Source organism: Clinocottus analis, unplaced genomic scaffold, assembly GCF_023055335.1.
Source record: "Clinocottus analis isolate CAN_PGR_092001 unplaced genomic scaffold, fCliAna1.0.p SCAF_1, whole genome shotgun sequence".
Lineage (NCBI taxonomy): Eukaryota > Metazoa > Chordata > Actinopteri > Perciformes > Cottidae > Clinocottus > Clinocottus analis.
Genome location: NW_027175820.1, coordinates 13,706,317 through 13,732,029, shown reverse-complemented (window position 1 = coordinate 13,732,029; position 25,713 = coordinate 13,706,317). Strand labels below are relative to the sequence as shown.

The following is a 25,713-nucleotide window of genomic DNA, read 5'->3' as shown; positions in this document are numbered from 1 at the left end:
ACACACACACACACACACACACTGACATGCATGGCATTGCCCTGCTGGCTTCAAGCACACACCATCTGCATGCGGGGAAAGTGTGTCGGAGGAGTGTGAAGCGTGTGCCTGGCTGAAGGAATGTGTTTCTAATGTTCATAGCCATAGCTTATGTTGCTTTGGAATGTAAAGAGTGTTACAAAACGCTTCATGTCATCAGTCATCAGTAACCCAGTTGTCCAAAGACAGGAGGTGTTTAAGGGCACAGGCTGAGAAAGCTGAAAAAGGCTCAATTTGCAATTTGAGGTAAAATTACGCAAGGGAGTCCACGCTAACAGGGAGGAGTAGATGGCATGTTCATCCGCGGATGAAGACTAAATCCTTTCATTCTCTCCTCATCTTCCCTCCCTCCTTCCCCTGTTTGCTTAGTGGTGAGATGAGAGCTTCTGCTTTGTAACGTCTGCTTCTTCGTGTTTGTGTGTTTCGAGGATCCGGACTAGTCCTGAGCTTATCCCTCGTAGTGTGTGTGTTCTGTGAGCCTTCGCCTCCCTCATCTTCTTACAGTGGGATGCTTGCTATTGCGATGTGAACCTCAAGGGGGAAAGAATGTAATAGAGGGAGGGATAGTGAGGGAAACACTACATCTTGTGTTAATTATCTTAATCTTTATTTAAATTTGCAGTGATTCAGAGCAATCACACCTATTTTTGTCCTGTAAAATCACTGTCATAGCTGGCTTTGTAGCAGTGGGCCCTGATTGATGTCACAGTGTATCTCTTTGTCACGCACAATAGGCACATACCATCTCCATAGAGCTTTTATCAGTCATGTCAATTCATAGGCAAGAGAGAGAGGGCTGTCAAATTTTAAAGCTGCCTGCATTGTAGGGTTGCAAAATGTTCCACCAAAGACTGAATAAAATGTCCTTTTTTAAAGTTATTTGACCATCACCTCCTGAAACTACTGAGAAAAGGCTGTGATAGAAAGAAACTCTTAAACCACTTGATTAACACATTCGCTCGATGATCCTTGACACGTTATTGCTCTCTCCCTGCTAGTGCGAAAATGAAAACCTTTTTGTGAATGCAGATGCATTTACCTTGGAGCTCTGTGTACAGCATGGTGCTAACGTTTCTACATTATCAGGAGAGACTGGCGATGTTAAAACAAGTGGGCACGGATAGTACTGCAGTAACCCAAATTGCATATGTTGCACTAATATGTATGTATAACACACACACTTGCACACGCTAGAGTGTCTGTGGTTTTATTACCAAGCTACTTTACCGCCCACGCAGCCCTTGAATGTGAATAAAATGAGTCACATGTGAGGATGCTTTTTGCAAACATAGCACAGAGAACACATATGTTTGTCTTGAACACACAAAACACTCCTCCATACATTGTGCTCACCGTTACAGGATGACCCCATGCCCTGTCTCATTGTTAACCCACATGCACCACAGACAAAAAATTAACTGTATACACTCAGCGTGCACATGGAGGATTACCACATGTCCTGTTGCTCTTTAACTGGCGTGGTACTTCGCAGGTATCGACAGAGTCCTTGATGTGTGCAGAGGAGTGATGCTGAGCTTATTGCGGTCTGTTTTTGTCCCGGACGTGACCATCGCATTAACACAGCACTAATACAACACTGCATGCTAATCACGCCACGCTCTTTCTCATGCTCTCTTTCTCTCATAGAGACTTGTGTTGTGAGACTTGTGAGAAGGCAGGTGAGAGAAGGAAGACTTCTAAAGGCTGATTGGGTTTAACTTGTTGACTGTCACAGCACCACAACAAAAACACAAGACGGAAGTTTGATGGGATATCAAAAGTTTCATAGAATAGATAGAACATTTTTGTATCTGAAGATACAAAAATGTATCTCTTCTTTAATTCGTTGACAGAGAGCAACAATTACTCCACATAAAGGTTAATAAGATAGTTAGTAAGATAATACCATTCTAATGTGTCTGGCATTACACTTCCCTATCAACAGACACTACACCCCAGATTCAAAGAGCGAAGAACACAAAGGAGCCCAAATGAACAATTCTTGCAGTCATTGCATACGTGTCCCACATTGCCACAACATTAAGAAGAACTGCGCCTCAGCTGTGTTGGGAGCACCTCCAAACTTCCTGAACACCTTGAATGAAAAGCATAATTTGGCCTTAACACTTGTTGTAAGGCCTTGACATTTGGTCCGGCGAAACAAAGCTCTCCCACCCCTCACTCCACCACCCACATATCTCAGGCTGGTTGAGTAAACAAGACCACTTCAAAGCAGCTCAGTGCCCATGCCAACAGGCCTGAGAGGAGGAGAGGGAGAGAGGGACTGCAATACTGGAATGAATCAGGATGGAGTGGGGATGGAGGGATGTGTGAGCGTGACTGCTATTAATGGCCTAATAATGTATTTGGCTGTTTTGGCAGTTGTGAAAAGGGTGAAGGGGGGCAGAGGGTAGAGGAAAAGGGGTTGACAGCATTTCACGGCTAGTTAAAAGCAAGCTGGGAGAAAAGAGAAAGGCCTTGTTTGTTGGGCTAAATGCTGTAAATAACATCAGAGAGAGCAGCTAAATAGAAATCAATGCAATTACCCTATTAGCATGAGCTTGAACTCACACAGGCCATTGCTTCATCTCTCTCTCTCTCTCTCTCTCTCTCTCTCTCTCTCTCTCTCTCTCTCTCTCTCTCTCTCTCTATCCTATGCTCCATTTCCTGTACATGTATCACTCTATGCATGATGTTGGACATTTGTCGACATATCTGCCAGACAACCCAAACGGTACTTTAAAACATGGTATTGTGGATGTTAGGAATGTTCAGTATGGATGCCGCTGGGTTGCCCCTGTTAACTCCACTGCAAGTGTAATGATTCTGTTTAGATTTGCATAACCCCCTTAATCAACCCTATTTTAATACCATACAATTGCGGGGGGAGATTATGCTGTTAAGTGGTAAGTCATAATTAGATAAATAATTGGTTTGGCTATCATCGTCCCTGTGCCATCTGTTTGAGTGTATGTGTGGGGGTGGGTGAAAAGATATGGGAGTAAGAGTGTGTGTGTGTGTGTGTGTGTGTGTGTGTGTGTGTGTGTAAAAGGGCGGGGGTAATGGAAAAGAACCAGGGTTTTATGGATTTATGGGTTTGGATTTTTTTCGTAAAAAGATTGTCCTCTCCCACTCTTATTTATCAATTCCGTGATTCTCTTACACTGCGTGAACCTCCATGTTACGCATGTTAACTCCAGACACATTGAGAGCAAGTGATATCAGAGATACTTTCAAACTCAGAGACACACCGAAGTCCTTTTTTACAATAAAGTATTCTGGGCTAAGAGCTGTTTCATCTGTTTAAATGAGTTGTTTACTTTGATTGCCAGTCATTGCCATGGTTTGTGTTAGGATGTGTTATCACAAATTTACAGGTGTTTGTATGTGTAAAAACAAGTCTTTGCTGTTTGCCTCCTTCATCTCACAGGTTTCTTTTTTTCCTCCGTTCTTTACAGAAACACAGTCACATCTGCTGCTGACTGACATTTGCATGTCTCCATCTGTACTGGCCCATCTCTTTCCTTTCCCCATTCTCTATTTGTATGTCTATTTGTTCCTCCCTCCTTCTCTCTGCACCTTTTCCCCTTTTTTATTCTGCAGTAAGCATGACAGTGAAATAGTAATTTATGCAACCTGCCATTATATCCCACATTCCCTCTCTTCATCTTTGTTTCTTTCTTTGTCAAATTAGTTCTTTTTGTGCCTCTCTGCTGGTATTTTAAAGGGAACAGGCGGTGGGGATTCATCTCTACAATGAGAGTGAGGAAGAAACAATTTATTATAATTAGCACGTGAAATATAGATAGATAGACAGATATATACTTTATTAATCCCCATGGGGTAATTTGTTATCAGAGTAGCGCCTTACACTTTGACACAAAATAAACACAAGAAATACAGGGGTGAAAAGATATATACAAAATACTAGTTAAGAATAATATATATATATATATATATATATATATATATATATATATATATATATATATATATATATATATATATATATATGTATATATATATATATATATATATATATATATATATATATATATATATATATATATATATTAATTTAGGAAATTAAATTAAATTTAAACAATAGAGTGTGCAAAATGAAAAGTATGTATGTGTAGTGTATATGAGGTGTGTGAAGTGTAAATCAACATGATTTATTGTAAAGTCGTATTGCCGTCGGCAGGACTGTGTTCCTGTATCTGTCCTTGTGACATTTGAGCGTGATGAATCTTTTGGAGAAAGTGCTCCGCTGTCTCTGCAGTAGGTGGTGGAGAGGGAGGTCCGGGTTATCCAATATGGACAATAGTTTCTTCAGTGTCCCCCTCTCCACCACCTGTTCCAAATACTCCTGCTTGCAGCCGATGATGGAGCCGGCCTTCTTAACCAGTTTGTTAAGTCTGTTAGACTATGCCGAAATACAAGACACTGGCCACAACCGACTGGTAAGAACATCTTCAGCATCTTGCTCCACACGTTGAAGGATTAAAGCTTCCTCAAGAAAAAGAGTCTCAGATTAAACTCTAACTAACTGCTGCTACAATTAGGGCAGTATAAGTATAACATGAGAATGAAGGTACAACGAGTGAATAAGTGCATATGTGTATAAGCATATTAGTAGGAGTATATCTATTTTGTGCTTGTCTATGCTTGTGTGTATGCACTTGGGCAAAGTGCTGAGTGGGTTAAGGGTGTCTATGTGCTCTGAACATTCCCACTGACAGCTAACAATTATGCTGCCGCCAGTGTGGCTAATAGAGGAGTGTACATTGTTAATTATGTCACAGCAGAGAGGTGGGAAGGTGGAATACATTTGAATAATGGGAAAAAATTATATAACAGTCTTCTCAATTCCTTGGCCTTTTTATATGTCTAATGAAGGGTGTCTGTGGATGCATGTGTCCACTCAGAACCAGGAGCCTTTTAAACATTCATAAAAACAAAACAAACACACATTTTTACCATCCTCACACACACACACACACACACTCACGTCCTCTCTCTTTCGCTCTCACCCTCAAACGCATACACAGTAATATTGAGAGGCGGAGGGTATGTCTAAGTAGTGCGCTCGTGCCTGGTTTTCCAGATCAATTATGTGTGGCTGGGTGATCGATGCGAGGGCTTAGCGGAGTGGAGAGAGCTAATGGGCAGGTCAGTGGCTCAGACACATCCTGGCTCCCCCTGCCTATTACCACTACGTCTGTTAATAGGCCCCACCACACTCCCCTGTTGCTCACACACATACACAGACGCTTGGATAGTAGGAGGAAAGCAAGGAGGGATCACAGCCAAGCATGCTCTATCCACAGACCCACTCCCTACTCCCAGTCTTAACCCATGTTTTTCTCACACATCTCCTTTTCTCTCAGCTTTAGTTTCTTCTTCTGTTTTGTAGGCTTTGACCTGTTTGTATAGCAAGGCTTTGGAGCTACACCATATGTTGAAGCATATGTATGTATGTAAATAAGTGGAGGGGCAAATAAGCAGCATATTTAGAGCCTTGTAAAGTAAATATGAGAGAGATTACTCTGCAACCCTCATTTAATCTCCTCAAAGTCTACTCTAGCTCACACAGGCTTGAAGACGGATCATACCCTGCATTTCTGATTGGTTGAAGGATAGGTAAGTTTCTTGTGATTGGTCTTCTGTGGCCGTCAGTCAGAAGGTGTCCGATAGTATTTGGCTGAGAGAATGGGGTTTGAGGTAAAGGGTTAGGCAAAAACTACAAGGCACTAATTAAACTGTAATGGTTTCATTTTAAGTTGGTGGTGCCTTTTCGTTTCGGTCAATGTTTAATGCAAACATAGTCCAAAAGAAGGCGGGCATTTTGGATCTCAATATTTGGTTTCTTTTAACAATCTATTTTTTATATAAGTATAGTATATATTTGTTTCAGATTCATTTTATTCAATAGCATTACAATATACGTTTGTGCCTAATATAAACTGTTAAATAAGTGCATTTCCAGTGATAAGCACCTCTTGATATATCTTTATCAAAAACAATATGTTGATTCAGTTAAATTTTATTTTCTAGAACTGTGCTTTGGTTCAGGTTACAAAATGGACAAATCTTAGTTTTAATTTCTACTCGATAGTATGTAGAGCTGAAACGATTAGTGAATTAATAAATGTTTTGGCTATTCATTAAAGCTCATTTATAGACAATTAATCAAGAAATTAATTGTCCTAATAATTGATAATGAAAATATTCATTAGCTTCAGCTCTATGCTTTCTTTCTGCTTGTATACTGACACCATTACTCATACGTGTAGGACAGCTGTGCACGGCTGTGGAAATGAAGACAGCAGGTCAGTCAGCCGGGTAAAAAGTAAATCGGGGGTAAAACGCAGGGCTTCACTCTTCCGGGTTGTATCTCCCTTTACTTACTCCGTCTTTACATCCATCCCTCCCTCTCTTTTGCTTAATCTGTCGCTTTGCTTAGGCCCTCTCCTGTCTTCTGTGTGGCATCTGATCTGCATGTTAATTACCTCTATCGCCTTAATTTAATATCTGCCTGGGAAGAATGTGGAACACACACCCCAGAGGTAAAGCATGTATGCCCTGCAGCCCTCACTCTCACAAGCACATATGCTTGTACGTGCACATTGCTGAGGTGTTGTGTGGGTGATGGAGGCAGTGGGCAGGGGGGAAAAACGAGCATATATTCTGGATAGAAGGCCCAGAGTAATAGGGGGCCCAAGCAGGATATCCAGAAGGGGGGATGAAGTATTTTCTAACCCAGCATCTCTCTAAGTGTGTATCCCCATGGCGAAGGCTAAAAGCGCTGCCACTTGTCGTCCACATAATAGAGGCGAGGCAGGAGGTGGGGGGAGTTTGTGCTATTTGTCTTTAGGAGGAGCGAGGGAGTTCAAAAAGGAGGTGAAAGAGCCCTTCTTTTTAGATGCCATGGGGGAGGAGAGCGTGCATGCTTTCACAGGGCATGGCAATTCATCCACCGCACACCCCTCTCCACCACCAATGTGCATATTGGCGTGCACAAGACACATTATATGATACATACTTGCTGATCCACTGTACAACCAACCTGACTCTACATAGCATTTTACTTGATAGAGCTGGAGTGAGTTGTGAGTTCACAAGGTGTGTGATTCCATCAAAGCGCTGATAATTAGAACCATTTTATTACGACGCACATTCACACACACACACACACACACACACACACACACACACACAGACACACACACACACACCACAGACAAACAGACAAACCGAGACAGACACACTCTCGCTCTCCTTCTCAGCCATGCAACGAGGTTGTGTCTCTAGTGGCTGATAGATTGAAATGAATGTAACAGCAGTCAGATCCTTCAAAAGCCTCTCAAAAGCTTAAGCCCCTTTATTAAATTAAGCTAACGATGCCTAAGGCCAGGTCCACTGCTGAGAGAGGGAGAGAGAGAGAGAGAGAGAGAGAGAGAGAGAGAGAGAGAGAGTGAGAGTGAGAGAGAGAGAGAGAGGTAGAGGTGGTGCATAGGGAGGTAAAGGCTGCAGAGATAAGGAGACGGGGGAGAAGGCAATGTTAGGAACGAGGATGTGAAATGGCAAGTAGTCAAATCAATGAGGGAGGCTGGGAATTTAGTATCAAAGAAAGGAGGTGGAGGCGGTAAAGGAGGGCTGGTGAAAGAGGACAGGAGGAGCAGAGAATACCCTGCAGCCTCCCATAATTGTACAGTGCACCTGCAGCTGAGGAGATGAAAAGTGGCTCACTCTGGGAAACACACAGTGCAAATTAGTCATTTTTAAAGTATGTAACAAAAACATAAATGTATGTTTGGGCTTCGGAATGAGTTCAGAATTTCCAAGATGTTTTCAAACACTTGATGTTATTTGCATTATGCGATAAATGCTAAATTATTATCATTATTTGCAGTGAGGAGGAAAGATGTTTAGGGAGCGTAGCATTTTTTAGCCTTTGTGACAATACACAAGTGTATATTTTTACCTGGTTTACCTGCAGTGTACATATTGGTAGGTTTATTGACCTTGACTTAAAATTAATGGGGTGACTAATAGTCACAGCATTTCTTTGTTAAATTCATTATGACCAAAACATATTTGTGAATATAATTGTGATACCAGAGATTTGACTATTATTTTTCATGCAATGACTTATCCCTAATAGCAGTGACTAATCACCAGCAATGACTAAAGACCCATTTATGATCAGTGATATAAAAAAAACATAGAAGATGACTAATTGACTAAAGAAAATTGTCAACTGAGTCATTTTAATACCCAAAAGACTGATTATTTGCATAATTGAACAGAAGGGGGCTGCCGTGGTGTCGAGAGAGCTGTCCTGGGGGTAGCATGTGTACAGACAGCAGGCAGATCAAAGGCTGAGGTCTCCATGCTGTATCGTTGGTCAGGATACTTTGTATACCTGCTTTCTCTCTTGCAGGTCAAGTAGAGGTCAGGGATACACTATCACTTGGATAAAAGACAAAACATCCAGGCATAATCACAAACTGCACAAATACATCTTCACTCTATGCACAATATTCACTTATACAAGGCTCATGCTGCCTAAAGGGGAACGCTGTGTGCACTGGGCAGTGCTTTTTTCTATGCTGTGCTGAGCCTTCTGTGAGCACAGAGCAGAGAGCTGAGGTAGGAGAAACATAATGTACAATAGGCCGGCATTTTAATCCAATGCATTGTAAGCAATTAGCAATTTAGAGCACAATGTGAAAAGGGCCTCATCCCGCTTCCTCCCCAGCCATCACCTGTTTAATCCTTATTTTCATCCTTGGCTTTGGGAGCACACCCTGTCTTTACTTCTTACAAGTGCGGCTTTGATTTTACAGCCTGTGCAGTCTCTGGTATCTAATCCACAGTAAAACCATTGATAAGCCAGAAAGGGGAAGAGGTTGTCAGCTGAGGCATCTCTGTGCTTTTGGTGAGTGACTGTCCCCTTGTGGACACTTGATGCAATTACTCTTCTTTTTTATTAATCTACTGTATGTACTGTATGGTCATGCAATATTAGTAAGGAGCCAAATAAAGGGGTCTTTAATATCTGTTGGTGATTGCAAACGGTGGTTAAAACTTTAGTTTCATAGAAAATTAAGATATTTCATCATATGAAAAATTCAGTCACATGACCTCTAGTAGCCTATCACATGCATTTGGAGATATGTATCAGAACTGATCTTCTGTTATTGGTTTGGATGTACTATTGTAGGAATACAATCATGTAGCCAACAGCAAGATTACCACTGAGGACAAAGACACAGTTGTAACAGTCTTTATGGAGTCACTATAACAACTGTCATTGTCTGCTTTGTGTTTTGCATGGTAGCATTACAGATATGCAGAAAATATGTTAATTACCAATTAATTAATTATCCTCATTGACCATAGAATCATTGTAAAGATCCCTGCATTTCAAAGAAAATACATGCTTTTGCTAGACATTGCATGAGAAAGATGTAAGATGTAGAAAATAAAAAAGTAAACATAGGATATTCAAATTTATGAAACAAAAAAAAAACAATAATATGGTCTACCTTCATTCATTATATTTAGTCTGTAGACATTAGTTAGTCACAGATTTGTGTTTATTTTAAGTGAACAGGAAGTGACTCTCACTATCCTGCTCACATTCTTTATCCCAGTGGGGAGGAGGAGGGGGGGGGGCGGAGAGAAGAGGGGTGGGGGGCGGGGGGGGGGCAATGCGGGGTCAGCCCCGTGGAGTGGAGGCGTGACGGGGGGAGCAGGTGCTTTTACCCCCCGCCCCCCGCAGGCTTGTCTGCGTGTCTGTCTGTCTGTCTGTCCGGCCCCCGCCGGAGAGGAAGCCCCACCTCCCGGCTCCCAGCAGCCGGCCGCCTCTCTCCTCTTCTCCCCGGCTCTCTGCTGCGCTGCGCTCCGTCCCCGTGGCCACGCTAGGCGTCGGAGCTTCCTGCGTGACAATAAAGTGCAGACTCTCTGTTCTCGACGGAGGGATGGATTCGCGCTTTTACCGCTAACGGAGGGAGACATTTACTCATTTAAACACGGGATTAGCTCATACTTGTTTGCGGTGAGTAATTCTGTGTAAACCTGGACTTACATTCTCCAAGCTGGAGGTTGTTTGTGTGAACGAGCGCGAGCCGACGGCGAGGGTTATGTTGAGGAAGTCATTGCGATGTCGAGGAAACGGGTGCTCGTTTTTTTTCTTCTTCTTCTTTTTTTTTTCGAAGGTCGGTGCCGAGCCCTTGTGTGTGTGCACGCGGATGTGCGCGCGCGTGTTTAGTGTGTGTGCGTTTTCATGTGTGTGAATGAGGGACGAGAAATACAAGAAAGAGCACGTCAGTGCTACCGAAAGAGAAAGAAAGAGCCACTCCTCTTGGGTTCAGGTGGCGATTAAAGATATTTTTTATTATCTGATGTTTATAATCCACCTTGTTAAGTGTTTTTTTTTTTTTTTTTTGACATTCGTGTTTTAAAATGCCGATCAGCCTAAAGGACTGAAAGGAATAGCGGACGACCCCCCACCCCCTCAAATTAACTTCTTGTAACATTGTTACCGGTGCGCTGTTGTTATTATGTAAAGCACAGCCCACAGGGTTTCGGAGTAAGCTGTTTACGCTCACTGTAGGCCCTTTATGTATTATTGACTTTACTTAGTCTGTAATTCGTAGTCTCCAGTCATGATGGCTCCTTTAAAATTATTGGAGAGCGTCTGGTCGGGGTTATTGCTTCGGAGCAGTGCCGTCCGTCTATGAATGGGGCATTTTCTCTGTATGTGTCTGTGCCTGTGCCGAGTGACACATGGTGACCATTTGCTGCTCTCGGGTGAAGGCTCTCTCTCTCTCTCTCTCTCTCTCTCTCTCTCTCTCTCTCTCTCTCTCTCTCTCTCTCTCTCTCTGTGTACACACACACACACACACACACACACACACACGTGCGCGTGGCAGGTGGACCGTGTTGAATCACTTCCCACGCGCTCCTTCACTTCTCTTGAACTCCAGGCGCATTCAACAGCTGCTTCTGTGAAGAACACACACACACACACACACACACACACACACACACACACACACACACACACACGCACACACGCACGCATCATCACGCTCGTACACCTCTCCGGTTTGAAACGGGGTCTACAAACACAGCCGTGGAGCAACAGGCTTTACTGAACAAACCATGCTGCGGGTTGCGTTGATCTGCAGCCAGAAGTAGCCTTGCTGTGTGTTTTAGCTACTGCTGATAAGGTGTGCCATACCTGTAAGAGCAGGGCATTAGAGCCTCCTGTTTTGTATCGTGAGGCTGCCCTGCTGGTGTCTTTAACAGCTACTGACTGGTGCTAGAAATAGATAATTGATTACATGACCATGTAAGATACCTGTGTGCTGTAATTTGGGGCATAATGTGGTTTCCATTATCATGAAGCGGGACACTTTTCATTTCAGCAGTTAAAACTGGAAGGCAATGGGAGATGCTATTGTTCTTGTTACTTCTTCACTTGTTGGCGACACTCTGCGTGGAGTTTGAGTTTCTTCATCTTTTTTTTTTCCCACCCCACATCCTAAAGAAGCCACAACAAGCAAAACATTTGAACTTTTTATTGACATTGTTTTTGGACATGTATTACATATGTATTATATGATATAACATTGTTAACTTACCTAAGAGGCTATTTTGGCAAGTTGCCAGGTTTAAATTAAAAATGTAAATGAAAAACAATGCCCTGGAAACTGGAATTTGGCATTTATGATGTTTTCAAATGAACAGCTGGACGCAATAAGACATATGGCACATTTATCCTATGGTTGTCAATCACTGTGTATTTTGATGAAGGTCTTGATCCAGATTAAGTTATAGTGGGTGGATGTGCTCTCAGAGTGTGTTCAAGTCGTATTAGCGTTTCATTTTCTGTCTGAACTATCACCTTTACCACTGATGGCAGCCAATGTCATTAATATGCTATGACCATTTCCTTACACAGAAACACACACGCACGCACGCTAGCGCGCGCACACACACACACACACACACACACACACACACACACACACACACACACACACACACACACACACACCACCTCGCATTTGAGCTCAGGCTGCTGTCACAGTTCAATCTCTTATCGCTGCCTTTTACCATCATGTGTCATCATACTGATGTTGGCACTTCAGAAATCTTTAAGTGCACAATTGAGAGAATATAATGGTTGTTGTTTTTTCTGCAAATGTGTTGCATTTAACTAAAGCTTTGGAGCAGAACAGTGAGCCTGTCAGGGAGGTGTTTTCACTTACTAATTCAAGCTATGTGACCTACAAGTAAATTTGATTCACAACATAGATGTTAACTAAAACTGGATGGATATGATGGAGACAGTGTGTGGACCATCGCAATATGTTTTCACACAGTTAAGTGTTAAGCAGTAATAAGTTGCATGCTTGTTGTAAACCATAACACAACTTCTCCATGCAGTTTAGTTTGCTCCCCCACCTGGTGAACAAACATTAAGGCTCTCATGAAAAATTCTCCAATACGATTTGACACATTCTTAAATGATTGACCCTGCAAACATTTGTCAAGGGGTGCAATTCACCTTGATATGCATGAGTGTCATAGCAATAGTAAAAAAACTTGTCCTGTGGATGTAATCTAAGATCTGGATTACTTCTAAAAAAGCAAAGAAAGTATTTTCAGAGAAACACACTAAGTAACGGGGACAAACATAACCTCTTTGGCAGAAGCTGTGAGTTAGCTAACTCTCGGTGGATTTGTCCTCCCTTGTCACAGACTTACGTCTGTCTGACGGTTTAGAACATGATAGGAGAGGAAGATTATTTATGCAAATCCTGCGCGGAGAGGAACAGAATTGTGATCTGCCATTTAAAAAGTGTCGAACCTTTATGCCGTGATAGCGCCTATTCTAGGTTGGCATGTTTTCAGGTGTCGTCGTCCTGTTTGTCATGCTGCGGTAGCCTGCAGTGCTGTGAGTGTCTGGGGGCTAGACGGCAGCTGTGTTGAGCAGAGTGGTGGTGACAGTTTGTCTGTGGCAACAGCACCTGGCTCTGTTTAGAGAGTGATTAGGAGAGTCCCAAGCAGCTCCCCATACTGTTTACACAAGGAGCCTGGAGTTAAAGGTGACCCACTTTGCATTTCCTTATCAACAGACCCCATTGATATCTTTGAATAGCACTGACTGTAGAGAGGCCTTTGCATGGGTTTACATGGTTTCCTATTAGAGACAATAGGATGTGTTTGACTGGGCGAGGCTTGCATTTGACTAGCATTACAACAATGTCCTGAGGTGGTATGAAAATGTGGGTGCACAGTGCACACACCGCTCGCTTTGTGTGTCTGCTGTGTGGTCTGCCAGTGTGATGGAAGCAAAACCACTGTTGGACGTTTAGGAAATACAGGTTTTCCTCAGCAAACATGTCTTCTATCACCTTTCTCTCTGTCTGCTTTTCTCGTGGAGGAAGGCCCTGTTTGATGCCTTCTCCTTTTTGGAAGGAAAGAGCAAGTGTGAGTGGTTGTGTATGTCTAAACGTCCCCTACTGGGTGGAAAAACGGCTAGTAAAGAAGCTGTAAATGTAGATGACCAGTGAAGACAGCTGAACAAACAGGTCATAAAGTATTTATTGGAAAGGAAGACCAACAGAAAGTTGGTTGTGCAGACCGACAGATTCACAGATAGAGGAAGAAGTCGTAAAGTAGTAGCTGTACAACCAAAAACTTCCTGTGGATCTTTTTGTTTTCTTTCCACGCGTGTGTGTGCATGTGCGTGTGTGTGTGTGAGAGCATGCGCAACTTGCTCTGTCCTTGTGTCACCCAGCTTCATTTTCACCCCCAGGCATTGTACCCGGGGGTCAAAATTATTTGTACATGCAATGAAATTTGTGAGAGATCACACCAATCAGTGGAACCGCTGGCTCCCAATAAAAGCTGCATTAAAAAAAACTGTTTGCATCCTGTCCTTAAGCCTATTTCATACTCTTAGTGTACATACCCTATAGAGGTGAGTAGTAAAAACATTAACATATTGTAGCTTGCGTCGACATTACCTGTGGTGGTGGTGGTAATAGTTCATTGCACGTGGATGTTTATGTGAATGCGTTATCTCTCTCCTCCTTGTTCCCTCTCACATCTGTGGATGTGTTAAGCAGATGTTAACAGGTGCTCAGTCACAGAATTTGACCAATTTCTCTTTAGAAGAAGGATAATTGAGTGTTATTTTTTGTTTCACTTCACATAACCACTTATTTTACAATTTCTTTTGACTTGGCTTATTTGTATCTTTTTTCACTTTCTCTGTATTTTTCATTGCCAAACTTGAGCATTGTGTTTGTTGTGCCGTGAAAATGAAGCGCAATGCAAGCCGGTTGAGTTGAGGCAGAGTCACGCTGTTCATTCTTTGTTGGCATGAAGTCCCATGCTGAAGACTCATTCTCCAAACTGCATCAGATATGTGCTGCTTTCATAGCCAGTCTGACACAAGGAGCATGCAGCGCATTGCTCAGCAGTGGAGTGTGTGTGTGTGTGCGTGTGTGTATGTGTGTGTGTGTGTGTGTGTGTGTGTGTGTGTGTGTGTGTGTGTGTGTGTGCGTGCGTGCGTGTGTGTGTGTGTACCAGCAACATTCTCACAATGTTGACGTTGTTTTTTATTTTCACTGTTCAGCTTGGATTAAATTGTTTGAGGAACATTTTCATTCACACAAAAAACGACAACAGTGCTACATTCACTGGACCCGACCACACTATAGATATCTTTAGATTATTTGTATGTATGTGTAGCTCATGTTTGCTTCTGTCGTTTTCGTACTCTAGGGCCTGATAAGCATTGGCCAAACAAACACAACACAGGCAACATGAGAGCAGTAGATAAGGGAAACACACACTCACACATACACACACACACACGCGCACACACACACACACACACACACACACACACACACACACACACACACACACACACACACACACACACACACACACACACACACGCACGCACGCACGCACGCACACTCAATACTAACCATACTTGAGTGTGTGTGTGTGTGTGTGTGTGAGTGTGCGTGAGCGTGTGGGTTTGTCTATCTATCTGGTCCTTGTGCTTTCTCCAGTCACACTCTCATGGTATAACCCAACTTTGTGCTAAAGGCTACTCTTCAACAAAAGCCTTTTCTTTTGCTATCACATCATCATCATCATCATCATCATCATCATCATCATCTCTCTTTTCACTTCTATCTGTGTCTGCTTCTATCTCTCTTCAACATGTCTGTCTGTTTGCCTCTCTGGCTTCCTCTGTTTCTCTCCCTCTCCGTCAAAGATATCTGCTACATCAGCTGACTGTCATATTGTGTGTGTCTGTTTGTTAACAAGTCTCCTTGTGTATGAGGTCAAGGACAAGAATTGCATGTTTTAATCCAGTCATGAATGGAGCTGTATGCCTCATTCAAACAAATAATCTGTTTATCTTTTATGTCTCGTTTTACAAAATCTAAATTCATAATCTAAATTCATATGATATTTACACGAGAAGGAAATTGTCTAAATTAAGCTTTTGCATGGCTTTCACGTAACATTAAATAGAAGGTATTATTTTTTTGCTCACTGGGAGTGGACACTAAATTAAGCTTTAACTACCTATTACTTTTGTTAAGCATAATTAATATATTTTCCATTAATTGTTTGGTCTAAAACAAAGTAGCGAAAGAATCATCAGTAATCAAAATAGTTCCCAGTTATCTTTCTGTTCATCAATTAATTGAATTATCATTTTGACTCCACTTTAAGCCTGGGTCATGTGAAACCTATGGTAGTTGTGTTTCTTTTATCTTGTAATGAAATCTTCATTCATAGATTTTGCCTGGTTAGCCTTAGGAAGTCATGAGGATTTGTGCATTGGAAAGAATAGGTCATTCATTTGTCAGCACAAAGCACACACATCTTATGCCTGATTTTGATTGGTTCCACTGGTCCAGATAACAACCAAGCAATACCAATGAGGAAGTTGTTGGTAATCTTGATTGACCTTTAAAGTGTTGGAGAATAATACATGCTTTCATTAAGCTTCTATCCTGAAAGCTAGTCTAATACTTAAAACTACTAAAATAAAGGACACATGGGTCTCTGCTCTGTGACCAATGAAAACCATTCTGTTGTGGCTATTCACTGAGATGGGAAGCCATTGCGACGTCAGGTTTTTTTCTCCTGCTTGCCGACAGGAAATAGGTTCACTCATCAGTCCATACGACATCCACACATTCAGACATGTACAGGCCGGAACACGCACTAATTAAACCAATTACAAGATTACAACAGGGCAACTATCCGCCACCAGACCCTGCTTTAGAAGTCAAGGTGTGTGTGTGTGTGTGTGTGTGCGTGTGTGTGTGTGTGTGTGTGTGTGTGTGTGTGTGCGTGTGTGTGTGCAGTGGTGCCACTTGGGAGTTAGGGCCCAAGCAGAGCACTTGGAGTGCTAATTAGGCAACCACAACCCAGCAGAGTACATCACAGAGAGAAAGAGAGGAGAGAGAGGTTGAACAGAGGATGAAGTGAGGGGTGCATGTAGGAGAGCTGGCAAAAACAGCACTCATCTCCCGAGGAGAGAGTGAGTGAAGAGAGAAGGAGGGAGAAAGTTGAAAGATGACGATAAGTGAAATATGTTACATGCGATGATGTCCCCAGGCACTGAGAGCTTTACAGTACAGAACAATGCAATGTATCTTGGTATGTGTGGGCTGTCTGCACCAAACAGCATCACAGGTACAGCAACCATGAAAAGCTTCACGGCGGATCCTTCTTCGTTGGTGTTTGCTTCTGTATAGTTCATGGGATAATTCTTCCTGCACTGCTGGGACACTGCCACCGTTTCCCTTCTCTGTAGCAGGTGAGGTTGATTAAAAGAGACAGTCGACAGGACCTGGTGGTGATGATGATGATAGTGAGTCAGAGTTGACTCCCCCTTTTTCTCTCTCAGTCAAACAGCTGGGCTGTCTGAAGCCGGCCCTCTCATCAGGGGAGCGACGGGGCTGTGTCGCCCCCTCAGCGAGAAGCTACAGAGGGCACAGCCACACAGACAGCAGCTTGACTCCTGGAGCATGGACCACAGCCAGAGACGCAGACAGGAGGCTCTTATGTGTGTTTCTGTCATTGTGTGTGCGTGTGTGTGTGTGTGTGTGTGTGTCTGTATGTGTGTGTTCACACTCTCCAAGCAGCGCTGTGAAGCTTAACCAGACTGTTCTGTCATACGCCCACGCTGGTGTCTCGGAGAACACAGCCACACTCTCCCCAGATGATATGTGTGTGTGTGTGCGCGCACACACACACACACACACACACACACACACACACACACACACACACACACACACACACACACACACACACACACACGAACACACAACACGAGCAAACCCTGCCACAGCCACCATGTAATTAACAGACAGAGGAAATGGCGCTGCTGGGGTGGGTGAGTCGGATGCAGGGAGGAGGAGAGGAGAGAAAATCATATCGGCTCGTGCCTACCGTCAAGACACTATCTGCTCCTCTGTGTGTGTTCGATAATAAAAGAGAGGAAGGTGAAGATAAGGAGTGATGCTGGCTGGTCAGAGAGAGAGAGAGAGAGAGAGAGAGAGAGAGAGAAAGAGAGAGAGAGAGAGAGAGAGAGAGAGAGAGAGAGAGAGAAAGAGAGAGCCCACCCACATACACAGCCGCATCATTTGTAGCCACACAAGGTAAAAGACAGAGGAAGACTGCTCCGTTTGCTATTTGCACAGAGCCGTGTGTGTTTTGAAGATGGTGAGCGAGGTCAGAGGGGGATGTACTTTGTTCTCTGCTGTGGTTCCATAATGGAGGCCTGCTGTATAATGACAGCTCAGACAGAGGCAATACTCTCTGGCTCTCTTTTGGCTTCTTGATTAATATCTCGCCTCTCCCTCTCCCCCACTTTTGTTTCCCTTTTTCTTTTTCTTTCCTTTCTTTTCTCTCTCATTTATCTGTGGAATTGTCGTCTTTGATTCTGCGTCTCTGTAGCCACTGTGCTGCTGTTTCATGATTTTTCTGACATTAGGATTTCTCTTTGGTATGAAGTAAAGGAGATGGCACGCATGTGCACAGACAGTCGCAAGGTGTGCGTGCGTATGCAAACACACTCTCACATACACATCCGTTCGACAGTGCCTGAGGGTAGATTACTCTGACAGCTCATCTCAGAAGTCAAACACACCTGGAACTACCAGAGCAGGTTTATCCTGATGTGATCCTGGTTACTGTGTGTGCATTCTCAGGTTCACGTGTAATCAAGACGGAGATTATGCCCATCGTATTATTGTGAATGAACATTTACAGGTGCTCATGAGGTTTGGTTCCTGCTCTCTTGTCAATGCTGTGGCTTTGGTAGTGGCTACTGAGCCCATTTTACACCCTGTTTTGCCAGGTTGCTTTAATTAACATTGCAGCATCTCTGTCGCCACATATTCAGCCAGTCAGTCAACCAGTCATGATGACATGGACTCATCAAGCCAACTCTAAATCTCTTCTGTATCTGCGGTAGTTCCCGATTGTGGGTGTTTGAACCTGTGTCTTCTGGTTGAAGTCAAGCCATTTCTGAATACCTGCGCTGTGCTGTCATGAGCAACTGTGAGTTCATGATCTGGGGGGGTTTCCACTTATCTACGTCAAGATGCCATTGTGAAAGGTGTTGCTTATCCTGATATCGTGGAGGCTTGATGGTCTACAAACTGCAGTAAACATATGTCACCCGCAGCTCTTCACCTGTTCACTCCACATTTACTTCACTATTCCCCACTGCAGTATTTAAAACAGGTCCCCTGACCGGATAAGCACAACACATTGAAAGCCTTCTCGTAGGTTGCTGGTGAAAACGGTTTTATGTGAAGCAGTCGTAGATGTTTGTTTGTAAAGCAAAGAAGAAGATTATTAAGAAACAGCTAGGGTGCTATTTGTTGGAGTAAAGTAAGGACAGGAATGTAGGAGTGGAACAAAACACCAAACCACAGAAGCTGTTACACAGGCGCTACAAAAGTATTCAACACTGAGCACAGCAAGACATTTAAAAATGTCTTGCCTGACCACACATGTTGTGCCGGGCAGTTTATTACACTGACAGATTTATTGCTCATTTGAGGGCAGACACTGACCGGTTTGGGTCTGTTCATAAGCAGCACGACAGTATTGTGGCATAGTTTAAGTGTGTTTTACCCAGCCGCTAGAAAACAGGCATCTGCTGCCCCAGTGAAGTAAAGCCTGAATGCATAGTGGAGGCAGTGCTGCTCCAGTTAATGCTGCATTGGACTTGACCAAGTCGAGTTAGTGGCGGGATCAGATAGATAGGCCAGGCACACTTCTCTGCTAGTTTTAACGAGCTGATAGCCCAATCCCATCCTGGTTAAAGATTAACCACTAGCTTGAGCTGGCACTGCATTATCTCCTGAGAGAGAGGGGAGGGGGGCGGAGGGGGGGGGGGGGGGGGGGGGGGGGAGAGAGAGAGAGAGAGAGAGAGAGAGAGAGAGAGAGAGAGAGAGAGAGAGAGAGAGAGAGAGAGAGAGAGAGAGAGAGAGAGAGAGTTTACTGTATGCCATTTAGCAGTCAATCTGCTGTGTGTGTGTGTGTATGGGCGGGATCATCTTTGTGTGTGGTTTGTTGTAATCTACATTCCTCTTCTTTCAGGGCTTTGTTTTGTTTTCCCTCAGGGCGTAACGGCATTTAAAGGGTTAATTACATCAGGAAGCTTGGCATGTAAAAGACTCCTTTTAACCCTTAGGTTGTCAGCAAAAATATTTAAATGTTTGCCTCAGTGCCAAAAGATCTAATTTATTTCTTTCAACTCCTTTTGCATTACGGTTCTACAACTTGCAAGTAGATGCAGCCATTTTAATAATCCATAATAATATCATTTAATGTGCTTTTCTTTGGAGTATCACTGTATTAAATGAGTGTGACAAATGTTGTTTCATCTACAGAGGACTCCCTTTGATTGACTGGGAGACAATGCCATCTGCTGGATGTTTGAAGAATGTAGATCCAGGGGCTAAAATACGGAAGAAGTTGTTGTAACTGAGTGATGTAAAAAGGTGAAGGCAGGCTCACTTATCCGGAAATTCATAAGACATTACTCATCCTGGATTGCTAGGATCATTCTATTCATCCTTACTGACTGTGAAAAGAGAGCCTTGTGCGGCGTGTAGCTTTCTTGTTGAGAAAGCATATGAGCAAACAGAGAGAGCGTTCTTTGTTGTTAGACGATGCACACCCACATAACCTTAATGCTATCATTGATTTCCACTTCATCCTGTTGTGCGTGTTTCAATCTTCAGTGCCTTGAAGTAGTACATGTTTAACTGTGCTGTGGGTAAACTGGTAATCTATGAGCTTTCAGCTGTTTGGGGTTTCAAAGATTTCTCGTAGCTGCTCTACACTTTTTGTATATTATGGGCCTTTATTGGACATGAGACAGTGGAAATGACATGAAACAAAGTAGGTCAAACCCAAGGCCACAGGACGCCCCATGAGCTACACTTCTACTTCCGAGTACCAGCAGAAGTATAATTTTTGGGAAAGCTGTGATCATACCTGCAACCACCTCAGCCCCTGCTATGATATGGGCTCAATGCTGGGGTTGGCTCATACAAGCTCCTTTTGACACACCACATCAACAAAGAGAGCAAAGACAGGAGAGGGGTGGATGAGTGGGACAGAGATGGAAGAGGATGAGCCGGTCCTGTGTTTTCTCAAGGGAGTCCTGAGGAACACACAGGGCTTTGTCGAGAGGTGGCCTTCGGCACAATGCTGGCCACCGTGTAGCTTATAATCTCTCTCCGTCACTGCTCTTGCACCCTCGCTGATGTGAGAAAAGTAGCGAGTAGGAAGGAGGAAATGACTAAAGAAACGACTCATTTACACCCCTGCAATGACAGCAGGATGGACAGAGGGGAAGTCAAACCCACGCGTTTACTCTTTTCCTAACTCCGTCACCCCTGACAACTATTACACGGTGGTGTCCTCTACCTTGATAAGAACTCCTCGTATTTATAGTGCATTTTTCTGCTTGTGTTACGTGTGTGCGTATGTGGCACTGTTAAGTTTTGATTGCACATTTTTTTGTTCACTTCCTTGGTTGTATGAAATGGTAAAAGTTTATTTAGAAGATTGAATTTCATCACCTTTTTCTTTGGAATGTAGTTTCATACACTTCAATTTTTCATGTTGATCATTTTTAATTGTTACAGAACAATTAGGCCAATAAAGCAAATTGAATTGAGGCAGATTTTCTAACACAAAAGCCTGTCTGTTATATGCCGTCAGGCTTGGCACAGGCCAGGACATGTCCTCTTTTTCTATTTCCTTCTCTTTTCTTTTTGTGTCTCAAGAAGGGAAGGGCACCTCACATATTTACCTCCGTCCATCGATATACATACACACATACATACACTGCCTGTCGCTCTCCAGCAATGGGGTCAGATGACCGGCTAAGCACTCTTCTCCTCAGCTCTTCTCCTCTCCTCCTCTACTCTCCTCTCCCCTCCCCCTCCTCTAGCTCGACTTGGCAAGGCATATATGCCTGTGTCTGTTATCTACAAATGGCTGAGGAATTATAGGTTGAGAGGGGAGGAGGAGGAGTGAGGGAGAGTGTGAGAAGGGAGGGTTGGGGGGGGGGGGTGAGGTCATGTGACATCGCAGCAGCTGCTAGGCTAAGAATTTCTGTTTTCTCACTTAGAGAGAGAGAGAGAGAGAGAGAGAGAGAGAGAGAGAGAGAGCAAGGAGGGGAGAGATAGGCAGCGTTTGTGGTGTGTTGCTTTGTTAGATAAGCTCTAAACGGTCTTTGTGAGCGGCAGCGCGAGAGACAGGAAGGCAGCCAGGCAGGGAGGCAGAGAGGGTGGACGGGTGAGAGGAGATAGATAGACGGCAAGAGAGAGGGAAGCAGGAAGATGGTGTGTGTCCTGTCGGTGGCCGCCGGTTTGTGCCGTTCTGGGCTCAACATGAAGATGCAGCCATGGGGGATCCAGGCGGCTCCACTCCTTTGTGCAGTAAGGAGCTTCAGCCACGCTCTTAATCCATGAAAAGGGGGGTGGGGGGTCAGGAACTGCTGCCAGACCTCCGGATATGTGCTCCTGTGTGTGTATTTGTCAAGCTATTGTCGTCTCCTATTTCACTGTGTAACTCGCATGTGTGTCTGTGTGCACCATGGTTATATGTGTGTGATTGATACAGGCACAAGAAGTACGGAGTGCTCTGTATCTATAGTATGTCAGGGTTTGCAGAAAGTTCCTTGTGTATATATTTGACTCCCCTCTCTGACTTTCTCTAGAAAGGAGGGAGGAGCAGACAAAGTCACAGTACCAGACTTGGGCAGTTTGTGTGTGTGTGTGTCCCTCAATTGCGTAGTGTGTATTGTTCAGACAGTAGTCATTGTTGATCCCATCGTTAATTGTGTGCTGGGTTCACTTTGAGTGCACTGGGTTACTGGGAGGTTACAGGCAGGACAACTCGAGAGGTGTTAAGAATGTTCACTCTCTCATGCCTGACTTTCCACTGTGTGACACACACACACACACACACACACACACACACACACACACACACACACACACACACACACACACACACACATGATCTTTTTTAGCCCTCTCTGCCTCTGGTGTAAACCCAGATATAACTCCTACTTATGTAATTGTGATATTGATATACTTGTAGTAAGCAGCTTTTATTTCTGTGAAAAGTTTAATTTGAATGTGAATTTGATGAGGATACTGAACAATCCCCAGAGTTTGTGTGATGTCACAGTTAATCAGTTAATACGTGTGTCACACACAAACTAGTCTGAGTTTACGCTGTCTTCTGAGCCACCCTTATTGTGTGTGTATTTGTCTGTGTGTGTTTTCCCTGTTCTGGCCATTAGGAATTCCACTGACCAAGGGGCTGTCAACACAGTGTCACCTTTCAACACACACACACGCACACACACACACACACACACACACACACACACACACACACACACACACACACACACACACACACACACACACATACTCTTAGTCTCAGAACCATTGACTTCAGAAATACCAAGATCTATTCGAAACTCATTGTCTAAATTTAGTAGCTGGCAGTTTTTGAAACATCACAGTATTCGTAGTCTTCTCAAACTTCCCAAAAGAGATGGGTTTGATTAACACATCCCGAACAGCATTAATTGGATCAGGCGTAATATAAATGGGACGCTTTTTTAAAAGTGATAGATGTCGGTGAGAGAGCCAATGAGTTACCATTCAACATCTTCATCTTCAACAATATTTCCCCTAAAAGATAAAGTGTTGGAGCATGCTCAGTATAGGTTTTCTGTAAACTCCATGACCGTGGACCTTTGGCAGACACACAGCCAGACTGGAGCTCTTTGAGCACAGAAAGCGTGACCTGTCCTCCTAACCTCCCACCTCTGACCCTAAGCCATACAACTAAAGCCCCTCTGCCCCAGCTGTCACAAACAGACACCCAGCACAACACTCTGACCCGACTGTCTCCATGTTTAAGGAAACTGCTATGTGCCTCTACTGCTTTTGCATATTTCTTGCAATAAATGCGTTGTATACATTTGTATGTAGGACTAAAGGTATTTATAAAGACTCAAGCCCTCGTGACTCAAGTGTTTGTTGGTTTTTCTTGAATGCAGTATCCATTATAAATAAGTTCCCATTCTCCTCCCTTTTGTCCATTTGTAGGCATGAGCCATGAGCCAAAGTCACCATCGTTAGGAATGATCTCCACGGCGACCCGTACCACGGCGACGGTCAGCCCCCTCACCCCGTCTCCTCTCAACGGCTCCATCGTAGCCAATGGAAGCCCCGCTACCCAGTCTGCTCACTCTGGATTTGCCGCAGCCCTCCGTAAACTGGCTAAACAGGCAGAAGAACCTCGAGGTAAAGCCACACGTGACAGTGAGTCGACATGTATGGCGCTGTCAAGTTTAATTCTGCTGTATGGCAGTTTTGGGCTGTATAAATCATTAAGCAAATATGTAATAATCTGTTTGTGGTACTTGTTTGGTGTGAATATATAAGACCAGTTGTGTTTTGTGTTGTGGCTTTTAATGCGCATGCTGATTTGAGTGTTACGTTTAACTGGTTCAGAATTAACTTGCATGTTATGGTTTGGGGTTTGTGCTAATATTTCTCAATATGTTTAATTTATGTCTCCAAAAATCTTTCGCTAAAAATATTGTGACAATATCAAACCATGATAAGAGCTACATGTATTTTTGACATCCAGTCCCATGACCCTTACTTGATGGATTAGGTGTTCTGTACTGTGTGTGTGTGTGTGTGTGTGTGTGTGTGTGTGTGTGTGTGTGTGTGTGTGTGTGTGCGCGTGTGTGTGTGTGTGTCTGCGCGTGTGTGTGTGTGGGTGGGTGCATGCGCGTGCCATGGCTGGTTTGTGTAGTTGGGAGTGCAGCTCTGCTAATAGCAATGGGATGATATCCACACAGGATTGAATTAGTTGGTGTCTCTGGAGATATTGGGACGAAGAGGAGCCACTCAACCTGACCCACTTAATGTGCTGTGTGTGAGTGCACGAATGCTTTCGCGCGCTTGTCAGTGTGTGTATGGCGATGTTATAATTTCTCCTCACACAAACACACCCAAAATGCCATAGAATTCGCAACTCAGTGTTTTATCCTGTGGTTGTGTATGAGGGCTGCACGATTACTCACAATTATTTTTTCAAATTAGTTGAATTATCTAATGACTCATTTATTGATTATGTAGAATTCCTGATCCCATAACAATTAGTTTACCCAAAATAAATGTCAAAGACTTAATATTTCAATATTTTCTTCAATCATCTTCTCTTGAAAACAAAATAATGTAACAAGATAATCGACCCGATTCGTTGGATATCTGAGAAAAATCCCTCAAATTCCCGAAGAGTGCTCACTTATTGATTAAGTTAATCTATGTATGTCATAGCAACCCTGTCCCTGTATTTTCTTTTACTTTTCCAGTGTTTTTTTTTAATACATACACAAGCACTTGACTTACAACTTAGTGGTTATGACATGGAATGATTTAATCATGGGTAATATGCAGCTAGGATAATCACTGGCAATTGTATTTTTGCATCAGTGTGGGCCAAGAGAAATAATTAAAGTGATTTACAGATTGCAACAACAGTTCTAAACTATAATAGCAGTCAGTTACGTTAGTTTAGGTAATTTTGTCTCTCCTACGCAGCCGTTGAAATGAACAGTGAATATAAAACTGTTGAATACTGCGTTCGATGATGCATAGTGAAACGGTACATTACCATAACCACAGCGGCGCAAAATTACTTTTAACTGGGCTGATACATTTTTGCGATGTGGCAACATACCTTGTTCAAATCCACGTATATTTGGAATCAATGGCGTTTATTATGTCGATGAGTCACTCCAGCTCTAGGTTGTATGACTATGAAATAAGCATCAGGTGGTTAAATTGCTGGTTGTTAACTCCTATGACCATTGTCAGAAAGTTGTTCAAAGATCCATGAAGATGGGTTTTGTGTAGGTGCTCAGAGAGGTGTTCGCGGGTTTCTGTTTTCTTCTTGGTTTCCTGGAAATTTGGTAAAAGCAAAACTGGCCTCTAATACTGGTGAACATGGAAACCATTTTCAAACTCATGT

The 25,713-nt window shown here is 43.3% G+C and overlaps 1 protein-coding gene across 5 annotated transcripts in view; it reads left to right on the top strand.

Moving 5' to 3' along the window:
* The window catches only part of gse1b (Gse1 coiled-coil protein b), a 154,894-nt gene that overhangs the window by 106,144 nt on the left and 23,037 nt on the right, over positions 1-25,713 (top strand). For 3 of the 5 annotated variants that reach the window (XM_068581422.1, XM_068581510.1, XM_068581196.1), the window contains one exon: positions 23,775-23,972. In XM_068581422.1, coding sequence (XP_068437523.1) covers positions 23,777-23,972 — 196 coding nt within the window. In that variant the 5' untranslated portion in view covers positions 23,775-23,776. Of the gene's footprint in view, positions 1-9,866; positions 10,106-21,825; positions 22,083-23,774; positions 23,973-25,713 lie in introns of those variants that run through there. The other 2 variants (XM_068581343.1, XM_068581259.1) reach the window with 2 other exon arrangements.